A 12,287-nucleotide genomic window follows, 5' to 3' on the forward strand; every position below is an offset into this window, starting at 1 on the left:
ACCTGGTTTTGTCCAGTTTTAGACTTGGTTGAGTCCAGTTTTAGACTTGGTTGAGTCCAGTTTTAGACTTGGTTTAGTCCCATTTTAGACCTGGTTTAGTCCTGGTGATAATCAGAAGCCCAGATATTATGTTAGTACAAATATTTCATTTTTGATTGCGATAAATACCACAAAACACAACTTATACTTCAACAACAACAACAACAACAACAACAACAACAACAACAACAACAACAACAACAACAACAACAACAACAACAACAACAACAACAACAACAACAACAACAACAACAACAACAACAACAACAACACACATTATTGGCCTTATCAGAAAGTTGCCTCTTTTGTCCTTCATGTTTTCATAACAACATGAACTTGCAGCGCCCTTGTTACATTCACAGACAGTTGTATCATCATAAAGTACTTTGTGAAGTACAGCAGGTATTGCACTTCTCTGTTAAAACCACGCGACTGCAGTACTGTGACAGACAAAAGTACTTTACACGCGCCTCGGGGGGAAGAATAAAGAGTTTCTCACTTTTGGGAAGTTTCTAACTCTTTTGTCTTCACTTGCTTTGCTGCAAAGACACAAACGACATTCATTCATTTTGAACTCATTTCCAACACTTTCAGAGTACTCGAGTACATTTAGCGGAGTAACTTTTCCATAAAGTGTTACTTTTCTGTGAAACATGAATGAACTTTTCCTTGAGTAACAGAACTCTTAATTGGTGACAAACGCTTTATATAAAATCATTTGAATTTTGGGTTTCTTTAATCACTCCTTCAGTTATGATTTTGTCTTATTTTTGTGTCTCATCTTTTTATTTATTTTTTAATTTTTCAATTTAAATTTTTATGACCAGAGGAAAACAAACCTATTTTTGTAGAATTGAAAATAAGAATTTAGAGCGGGAAAAAAATATGAATAAGGTCCACATAAGGTCCAAGATGGACGTCACATTCAGTCCAGTTTGTGCTAAATTTGTCCATTTCTAAGTTGACTTCGTTAGTGAGTTTGTTATGGAGTCGATGTCCAGCTTTTGAATTGTGTCCATTAATATTTCATACTTCCAATGACATAAACCTCGTATTATAACTCAGAAGCTACATTCAGACATTTACTCTCACTGGAGTAGCAGCTTCCTAATATACTTTTACACCACTACTCTGTACTTCTACTTGAGTTACATGATCTTGAAGTACATTTACTCTCACTGGAGTAGCAGCTTCCTAATATACTTTTACACCACTACTCTGTACTTCTACTTGAGTTACATGATCTTGAAGTACATTTACTCTCACTGGAGTAACTGCTTCCTAATATACTTTTACACCACTACTCTGTACTTCTACTTGAGTTACATTATCTTGAAGTACATTTACTCTCACTTGAGTAACTGCTTCCTAATATACTTTTACACCACTACTCTGTACTTCTACTTGAGTTACATTATCTTGAAGTACATTTACTCTCACTTGGGTAACTGCTTCCTAATATACTTTTACACCACTACTCTGTACTTTTACTTGAGTTACATTATCTTGAAGTACATTTACTCTCACTTGAGTAGCAGCTTCCTAATATACTTTTACACCACTACTCTGTACTTTTACTTGAGTTACATGATCTTGAAGTACATTTACTCTCACTTGAGTAGCAGCTTCCTAATATACTTTTACACCACTACTCTGTACTTCTACTTGAGTTACATGATCTTGAAGTACATTTACTCTCACTTGAGTAGCAGCTTCCTAATATACTTTTACACCACTACTCTGTACTTCTACTTGAGTTACATGATCTTGAAGTACATTTACTCTCACTTGAGTAGCAGCTTCCTAATATACTTTTACACCACTACTCTGTACTTCTACTTGAGTTACATGATCTTGAAGTACATTTACTCTCACTTGAGTAGCAGCTTCCTAATATACTTTTACACCACTACTCTGTACTTCTACTTGAGTTACATGATCTTGAAGTACATTTACTCTCACTTGCGTAGCAGCTTCCTGATATACTTTTACACCACTACTCTGTACTTTTACTTGAGTTACATGATCTTGAAGTACATTTACTCCAGTGTACAGTGTACCCACCTCCACACACTTTTACAGTACAGTTACATGACGTCACATTTGAAGCGCTGTAGCTGCTCTGTTTCCCTGTCTCACACTGCCCTCTGGTGTCCACGCGCCGCACTGCAGTTTTGCCATTACTAGTACAACTATTACAAATACTACTACTACTATATCCACCACAAGTCCACCATGAGCTCGGTCGTCCCCTGGTTCACGTTTGCAGTACTTGGCCACGCGTTTGAGCTCCTCCCATTAGTTCCAGGGGCCCCCAAAACAAATCTATAGGAACTAATTTGTCCCTTTTGTACTGCGACCTTATCACATGTTAGTACCTTATGTATGTATTAACCCTTTTCAATTGGTTTTATAGATTGTTGATGTAGGCCTTAAACGTGTCAAGAAAATGTTTGTTTTTTAAATAAATCAATACATAAATAAATAAATAAATAAATACATAAATAAAGGTGTTTTTTTGTCATCTTTGAACCGTGAATACTAATACTACTAATGTCACAAAAGTACTTCTGCTACTCTCTTGGTCAACTTGTATTATTATTATAGGCCTAGTGAATGTGTTATACTAGAATACTTCACCTACTCCCACTTACCTACTAGTACTACTACCTTTACAACTACTGTATCTGTTACTGCCAGGCCTGAAACAGAGAATATGTGTCATGTGGATGACTTTATGTCACCGACACCAGGAGAATATAAAGTGACTGATTTCACTATTTACAGCTTAAATATGATCGGAAAAAACAAAATTCCCCAAAGTGCAAAGAATCCCAACAGCATAAATATGACATCTCTCATTTCCATTATGTATCAAACATAAGTTGAAACATAGTAATTTTCATGAGGATGATGTGACTTTAATGCGACTGCTTTGGGGCTGCGCGATACTCACAAAAATAAACATCTCCATAACAATAATTTTGGAGGTTATTTTCACAGAAATGCGCTCTAGTGTGTCTCTAAGTCCCTTTGTGGAGGTGTCGCACAAACATGAAAGGATTAAATGAAGTAGAAAAGGGCATAAATATCATGTGTCCTTGTGTTTGTGAGGTCACATGACACGTTCACTGCTCTTTTAATCACAGACGATGCTCCACATTCTGAACGTCTCCAAACACCAGAGATGAAAGGATTTGTGTTCATTTCACCTGCACCGACTTCAATATGTGTTGGATGCACCTCTCCTACTCCTACTACTACTCCTACAACTCCTACTACTCCTACAACTACCCTACTACTCCTACTCCTACAACTCCTACTACTACTACTACTCCTACTACTACTCCTATTACTCCTACTACTCCTACTACTTCTACTACTCCTCCTACTCCTACTACTACTCCTACTCCTACTACTCTTACTACTCTTACTACTCCTACTCCTACTACTCCTACTACTCCTCCTACTACTCCTACTACTACTCCTACTACTACTACTCCTACTACTCCTCCTACTACTCCTACTACTACTCCTACTACTACTACTCCTACTACTCCTCCTACTACTCCTACTACTCTTACTACTCTTACTACTCCTACTCCTACTACTCCTACTACTCCTCCTACTACTCCTACTACTACTCCTACTACTACTACTCCTACTACTCCTCCTACTACTCCTACTACTACTCCTACTACTACTACTCCTACTACTCCTCCTACTACTCCTACTACTCCTATTACTTCTACTACTCCTACTACTCCTACTACTCCGACTAATCCTACTCCTAATCCTACTCCTACTTCAACTCCTACTCCTCCTTTTCCAACTCCTACTCCTACTCCACCTACTACTCCTTTTCCTACTCCAATTACTACTCCAACTACTACTCCGACTCCAACTCCTAGGCCTACTCCGACTCCAACTCCTACGCCTACTCCGACTCCAACTCCTACGCCTACTCCTGCTCCACCTACTCCAATTACTACTACTACTTCTCCAACTACTACTCCTTTTCCTAATCCTCCTCCTCCTTTTCCTACTCCTACTACTACTCCTACTCCAACTACTACTCCTACTCCTAATCCAACTCCTCCTCCTACTACTACTACTATTATTACTCCTCCTACTGCTGCTCCTGCTGCTCCTACCACGGTGACGGTTCCCATAGCGACGCTGTATAAACTCATTTCCCCTCTGATGTTGATGGCTCTCATGTTTAGCACTGCAGCTCTTACTCTGGGCGGGATGAGAGCGGCGTGAGGGCCAGACATTCATAAAGTCATATTAAAATGTAATTTGAAGGTGAGGCCAGATTTAGAAGGTAATTAAAGTGAGTCGAGTGATTAATTCGGGAGGATATTAATAAAAGGAGGACTCTCAGTTCATAGAGATGCGAACCACAGACTTTTCCTGAAGGCAATAGAACTTCTCCATTTTATTTGAATTAAATGCACAGCCCTATTTTCTACCTCAAGTTATTAAAATATATATTGCAGTTATTTTAAGGTTTTAATTTATTTTAATAAATGTATAACATTCTCAGATTTCCCTCTGGAGCAGTAAACGAGAGCAGAGTCCAGACGAGACGAGCAGAGAGAGACATCCAGTTTTACGTCTCAGTGGTCTCATCGGTCTCATCGGACTCATCGGTCTCATCGGACTCATCGGTCTCATCGGTCTCATCGGACTCATCGGACTCAGCGGTCTCATCGGACTCAGCGGTCTCATCGGTCTCATCGGACTCATCGGTCTCATCGGTCTCATCGGTCTCATCGGACTCATCGGTCTCATCGGTCTCATCGGTCTCATCGGTCTCATCGGTCTCATCGGACTCAGTGGTCTCATCGGTCTCATCGGTCTCATCGGACTCAGTGGTCTCATCGGTCTCATCGGTCTCATCGGACTCAGTGGTCTCATCGGTCTCATCGGACTCAGTGGTCTCATCGGTCTCATCGGACTCATCGGTCTCATCGGTCTCATCGGTCTCATCGGTCTCATCGGACTCAGTGGTCTCAGTGGTCTCATCGGTCTCATCGGACTCAGTGGTCTCAGTGGTCTAATCGGACTCATCGCTCTCATCGGTCTCATCGGACTCAGCGGACTCATCGGTCTCATCGGACTCATCGGACTCAGTGGTCTCAGTGGTCTAATCGGACTCATCGGTCTCATCGGACTCAGCGGTCTCATCGGTCTCATCGGTCTCATCGGACTCAGCGGTCTCATCGGTCTCATCGGTCTCATCGGACTCAGTGGTCTCAGTGGTCTAATCGGACTCATCGGTCTAATCGGACTCATCGCTCTCATCGGTCTCATCGGACTCAGCGGACTCATCGGACTCAGCGGTCTCATCGGACTCAGTGGTCTCATCGGACTCAGCGGTCTCAGTGGTCTAATCGGACTCATCGGTCTCAGCGGTCTCATCGGTCTCATCGGACTCAGTGGTCTCATCGGTCTCATCGGACTCAGTGGTCTCATCGGTCTCATCGGACTCAGTGGTCTCATCGGTCTCATCGGACTCAGCGGTCTCATCGGACTCATCGGACTCAGTGGTCTCATCGGTCTCATCGGACTCAGTGGTCTCATCGGTCTCATCGGTTTCATCGGACTCAGCGGTCTCATCGGACTCAGCGGTCTCATCGGTCTCATCGGACTCAGTGGTCTCATCGGTCTCATCGGACTCAGCGGTCTCATCGGACTCAGTGGTCTCATCGGTCTCATCGGACTCAGCGGACTCATCGGACTCAGTGGTCTCAGTGGTCTAATCGGACTCATCGGTCTCATCGGACTCAGCGGTCTCATCGGTCTCATCGGACTCAGCGGTCTCATCGGTCTCATCGGTCTCATCGGACTCAGTGGTCTAAGTGGACTAATCGGACTCATCGCTCTCATCGGTCTCATCGGACTCAGCGGACTCATCGGACTCAGCGGTCTCATCGGACTCAGTGGTCTCAGTGGTCTAATCGGACTCATCGGTCTAATCGGACTCATCGGTCTCATCGGTCTCATCGGTCTCATCGGACTCAGCGGTTTCAGTGGTCTAATCGGACTCATCGGTCTCAGCGGTCTCATCGGTCTCATCGGACTCAGTGGTCTCATCGGTCTCATCGGACTCAGTGGTCTCATCGGTCTCATCGGACTCAGTGGTCTCATCGGTCTCATCGGACTCAGCGGTCTCATCGGACTCATCGGACTCAGTGGTCTCATCGGTCTCATCGGACTCAGTGGTCTCATCGGTCTCATCGGTTTCATCGGACTCAGCGGTCTCATCGGACTCAGCGGTCTCATCGGTCTCATCGGACTCAGTGGTCTCATCGGTCGCATCGGACTCAGCGGTCTCATCGGACTCATCGGACTCAGTGGTCTCATCGGTCTCATCGGACTCAGTGGTCTCATCGGTCTCATCGGTTTCATCGGACTCAGCGGTCTCATCGGACTCAGCGGTCTCATCGGTCTCCTCGGACTCAGCGGACTCAGCGGTCTCAGCGGTCTCATCGGACTCAGTGGTCTCTTTGGTCTCATCGGTCTCATCGGTCTCATCGGACTCAGTGGTCTCATCGGTCTCATCGGACTCAGTGGTCTCATCGGTCTCATCGGACTCATCGGTCTCATCGGTCTCATCGGTCTCATCGGTCTCATCGGACTCAGTGGTCTCAGTGGTCTCATCGGTCTCATCGGACTCAGTGGTCTCAGTGGTCTAATCGGACTCATCGCTCTCATCGGTCTCATCGGACTCATCGGACTCAGTGGTCTCAGTGGTCTAATCGGACTCATCGGTCTCATCGGACTCAGCGGTCTCATCGGTCTCATCGGTCTCATCGGTCTCATCGGACTCAGTGGTCTCAGTGGTCTAATCGGACTCATCGGTCTAATCGGACTCATCGCTCTCATCGGTCTCATCGGACTCAGCGGACTCATCGGACTCAGCGGTCTCATCGGACTCAGTGGTCTCAGTGGTCTAATCGGACTCATCGGTCTAATCGGACTCATCGGTCTCAGCGGTCTCATCGGTCTCATCGGTCTCATCGGACTCAGTGGTCTCATCGGTCTCATCGGACTCAGTGGTCTCATCGGTCTCATCGGACTCAGTGGTCTCATCGGTCTCATCGGACTCAGCGGTCTCATCGGTCTCATCGGACTCAGTGGTCTCATCGGTCTCATCGGACTCAGCGGTCTCATCGGACTCATCGGACTCAGTGGTCTCATCGGTCTCATCGGACTCAGTGGTCTCATCGGTCTCATCGGTTTCATCGGACTCAGCGGTCTCATCGGACTCAGCGGTCTCATCGGTCTCATCGGACTCAGTGGTCTCATCGGACTCAGCGGTCTCATCGGACTCATCGGACTCAGTGGTCTCATCGGTCTCATCGGACTCAGCGGACTCAGCGGACTCATCGGTCTCATCGGTCTCATCGGTCTCATCGGACTCAGCGGTCTCATCGGACTCATCGGACTCAGTGGTCTCATCGGTCTCATCGGACTCAGCGGACTCATCGGTCTCATCGGACTCATCGGACTCATCGGACTCAGTGGTCTCAGTGGTCTAATCGGACTCATCGGTCTCATCGGACTCAGCGGTCTCATCGGTCTCATCGGTCTCATCGGACTCAGCGGTCTCATCGGTCTCATCGGTCTCATCGGACTCAGTGGTCTCAGTGGTCTAATCGGACTCATCGGTCTAATCGGACTCATCGCTCTCATCGGTCTCATCGGACTCAGCGGACTCATCGGACTCAGCGGTCTCATCGGACTCAGTGGTCTCAGTGGTCTAATCGGACTCATCGGTCTAATCGGACTCATCGGTCTCATCGGTCTCATCGGTCTCATCGGACTCAGCGGTCTCAGTGGTCTAATCGGACTCATCGGTCTCAGCGGTCTCATCGGTCTCATCGGTCTCATCGGACTCAGTGGTCTCATCGGTCTCATCGGACTCAGTGGTCTCATCGGTCTCATCGGACTCAGTGGTCTCATCGGTCTCATCGGACTCAGCGGTCTCATCGGTCTCATCGGACTCAGTGGTCTCATCGGTCTCATCGGTTTCATCGGACTCAGCGGTCTCATCGGACTCAGCGGTCTCATCGGTCTCATCGGACTCAGTGGTCTCATCGGTCTCATCGGACTCATCGGACTCAGCGGTCTCATCGGACTCAGCGGTCTCATCGGTCTCCTCGGACTCAGCGGACTCAGCGGTCTCAGCGGTCTCATCGGACTCAGTGGTCTCTTTGGTCTCATCGGTCTCAGTGGTCTCAGCGGTCTCAGCGGTCTCAGTGGTCTCAGTGGTCTCAGCGGTCTCAGTGGTCTCAGCGGTCTCAGCGGTCTCAGTGGTCTCAGCGGTCTCAGTGGTCTCAGTGGTCTCAGCGGTCTCAGTGGTCTCAGTGGTCTCAGCGGTCTCAGTGGTCTCAGTGATCTCAGTGGTCTCAGCGGTCTCAGTGGTCTCAGCGGTCTCAGTGGTCTCAGTGGTCTCAGCGGTCTCAGTGGTCTCAGTGATCTCAGTGGTCTCAGCGGTCTCAGTGGTCTCAGCGGTCTCAGTGGTCTCAGTGGTCTCAGCGGTCTCAGTGGTCTCAGTGATCTCAGTGGTCTCAGCGGTCTCAGTGGTCTCAGCGGTCAGCAGCTTCAGTGGTTTATGGGTCAGCGTGAGAATAGACAGCAAGAATTATTCACTATAAAGGACTAAATCGATTGCGTCCAAAGCGCACGTGTCGTGTGCTCGTCGTGGGACACGCCGTGTGGTGCAAAGCCAAGAAATACAAAACTGAACATTGTTTGTAGTTAAGAATATAGATACATAAATACATAAATACAAAGAGGCGTGTGCAGACTTTGTTCACTGGGATGGTCCGAGCGCAACGCAGGGGCCCAATGAGGCAATATTGTTGAGAATTTAACACTTCTTATTTTTGGTGAAACTAAGCATTATTGTGTATTTCATATTTTCTATTTTTTTTAATAAATTGTTCAATATTATGAGTAAACACAAGGACTGTTATTTCCCCCCAATACAAATACACTGTAAAACATAAACATGTGTAGGGCCCCTCCCTTGAAACGCTGCTGTAAATAACTGCAACATTCTTTAACTGCATTAATCATGAATATTAAATGTACATTTTTGGAATAAACATGAACTAAACAGCTGTATTCAACTTAACCCTGATTATATTGTTGGTAATTTTGTAGTACTTTGTGGTAAATGTGAGTATAATAGGAGTTATCACTCTTGCCTCACAACAATAACGTCTCTGGTTTGATCCCCAGAACACGTGGGGTCCGTGCAATGTGCCTGTTCGGCCCTGAGGTCTTATTTACCAAAGAAATGTTGTGCACGTGACTTTCGGTGTGACTTTTATGATCGAAGCTCCACCTACAGCTCCGCCTACAGCTCCGCCTACAACTCCACCTACAGCTCCACGGTCCGGATAAAGGTCGTAGGTCACACGATCCATACCTTGGTAAGTTCCGACTCGGACACGGAGCGGTGCGGGGGGGCGCGGCGCTGGTACACGGGCAAGCTGACGCGGTGGTACCCGGGGCTCAGGTCGTGGTACCCGGGGCTCGTGTCGTGGTACCCGGGGCTCGTGTCGTGGTACCCGGGCCCGGCGTCGTGGTCCAGCGGGAGGGGCCCGGCGTCCACAGACTCCTCCTCCTCCTCGAGCTGTGACGTGGGGTCCTCGGAGCGCAGCGGGTGGTCCAGGCCATTCTGGCTCAGGCTGCAGTGCACCGCTGAACAGAGAGACCAGGGATAGATGAAGTCAGGCACCGCTTTGCACGTTCTCCCCGTGTCCGGGGTGGTTTCATCAGAGTGCGCCGGACGATTTTCAAATGTTTATATTATTTGGTGTATTTATTATACCTGTCGTTCAAATATATTATACTTTTACACCAATCGAGCAGGTATTTGTGGAGAAAAGTAAATCGAAATCTGTAGAAAAATGACATCACAGGAAGTGACAGCACACTAGGAACTGGGAACACTCATTCCAGTCAAAGTTCATGCATAATTTACAAAAAATAAACAACATTTTTGACTCTTTAAACATTAATTCAACAAAATAAAGGTGCTCTCGTATATTTTAATCCGTCAAATAAAAAAACTGTAATTGAGTTTGTTTTGTGAGTTTTTTCCCAGTGTTTGCTGGGTAATTTCCTAGTGTGATGTCATCAATTACAAACAGGAAGGTGAATTATAAACCTGCTATTTTGGGATGATTAGCAACATTTTAAATATATGAATCTTAAGTGCATTTTAGTACAATCAGCACTTAGAGCCTGGTACAATGTGTCTCTAATGTTTGGGTTAATGTATATTGTCCCCGTCTCAATAACTAAATTAATAAATAACAATTAGAAAAGTGCTGTAAGACGTTTGGTTGTTTAGTCGATAAATGTCCATGGAAGTGTTTTTTAGATGGTAAAAAGCTGCAGATGTTATAGATTTGACGTGGCTGTTGAAGTTCGAGTCTGAGTTCATTATTATCTCCTGATTTTGGACTTGATTGGCAGGTTTTAGAGGGAGAAACTGGAGATGGTTTTCTAACACTTTCTCATCGTTTCTGAGGAACAAAGACAATGACTTCAGACTGTTTTCACTGAACGACTGAACGATACTGTGACCTGTAAAATGTGCTGAGAGGAGGTATTTTAAGACTCAGATCGAGCTTTTGCCTGTAAATATACTCATCACTTCAGTTTAATGTTGTAAAAATCTCTCTTACTAATAACCAACCGATTGATGGACAGAATAATTAATCGATTAACAAAATAGTTATTAGTTACAACCATTAACTACACCTTGTATGAGTAAATGATCACGTTGCAAGTGTATATATTCCCACTAGAGGGAAACAGACTCACATCACAGAAGCTCCACCGATGTTTCACTGCAGCTTTGATTGAACAGCACCAAAATAATCATAATCACAATCATAATCATTCCAGTCTTTTCACCAACATCACACCAATAAAACCGACTCAAGCAAAGCAAATGACCCACTTTGACTCTGACCACACGGACCACGGATGTTTTAAATTTGAGAATTGTTGTTCCCAAATTGCACTGATAAAATGCTAATTACAACTGTTCAAAATGTATTGTAGAAAAAGCTTCAGTTGTAGTCATCTGGACTCGAAGCTTTTTCTACAATGGAACACGCCTGGTCGAATGAGGGATTACAACTGTTCAAAATTATTTTTTTTATGGATATGTATTAGTTTGCTATTAGTTACTTTTTTACACAATTTTACTGCAGTTCAGATCAGTATTTTATGCAAATCATGATGAATTGAACAGTTTTAAAACTAAATGTGCAAATTCTCTGAGCCCTGGTTAATCTTTTGGTAGTATATTTTGTACTTCAGAAATGATTTAGCTTTTTTCATCTCTTGTGTTTTGTGTTGAAAATACCAGATCTTTTGCATAAATGATAATTATTTTGCCACTATTCCAACGTCCACACATTTACAGTAAAACAAATACTTTCATTTCTTGAAGAATGTTTGTATAATATTCAGAATTTGACGATTTTAATTATTATAATTTGTTTTATTATTATCATTTTGTATTTATTTATATTATTATTATATTTGTAATTATTATTATTATGTATTTTAATTTATTTTTCAAATGAATACAAATAACAACAAAAACAAAAAAACACATGAAACCGAAAATATTTAGACTTTTACTTGAGTAACATCATTCTTAAGTACCATTACTCTTACTTGAGTAGACTTTTTGCCTTCTCCACCACCTCTGGCTGCATTTTGAAACGACTGTACTCAGATTTTAAATGTATCTAATTACAAGTACATATTCTACACAAAAGAAATACCGTTACCTAAAAACATCTGCTCAGTTACAGTACTGTGAGTATTTAGTTACTTTCCACCCCTGCTGTGACCAGAATCATAAGTTTTGACATTGAAAACGTGTGAACACCAACGGCAAAACTGACAAACTCGTGCCAATAGCAGAATATAACAGAATATAACAGAACATCACAGAAGTCATTTCCGCTCACTGTCAGCGCAGACGTCGCACATAAATCACAGATGACCCTGGCTTTTAATATGGGCTCGGACCTGCTCGGCGCCGCTGGCCGGGGCCGAACCTGCTGTACATCCGTCACCGCTAATTTGAGTTTGTTTGGCAGACGCGGCGAGGCCAGGACCACAGCCAGACCCCAAACTATTTAAGGAAACTCGATTGAAGCGATTACAAGCGTTTGACAGGGAATAAGGACAGAGGA

At 44.5% G+C, this 12,287-nt stretch overlaps 1 protein-coding gene across 1 annotated transcript in view; it reads right to left on the bottom strand.

Annotated features, from left to right (window-relative positions):
* The window catches only part of samd12 (sterile alpha motif domain containing 12), an 89,465-nt gene that overhangs the window by 55,351 nt on the left and 21,827 nt on the right, over nucleotides 1–12,287 (bottom strand). The window contains exon 2 of the mRNA XM_072447236.1: nucleotides 9,488–9,762. Within this exon, the coding sequence (XP_072303337.1) occupies nucleotides 9,488–9,762 (275 nt within the window). The remainder of the gene's footprint in view (nucleotides 1–9,487; nucleotides 9,763–12,287) is intronic.

The sequence above is a fragment of the Eucyclogobius newberryi genome, unplaced genomic scaffold, assembly GCF_026437365.1.
Source record: "Eucyclogobius newberryi isolate DKJ021-1_F unplaced genomic scaffold, fEucNew1.0.hap1 SCAF_16, whole genome shotgun sequence".
NCBI classification, from domain to species: domain Eukaryota; kingdom Metazoa; phylum Chordata; class Actinopteri; order Gobiiformes; family Gobiidae; genus Eucyclogobius; species Eucyclogobius newberryi.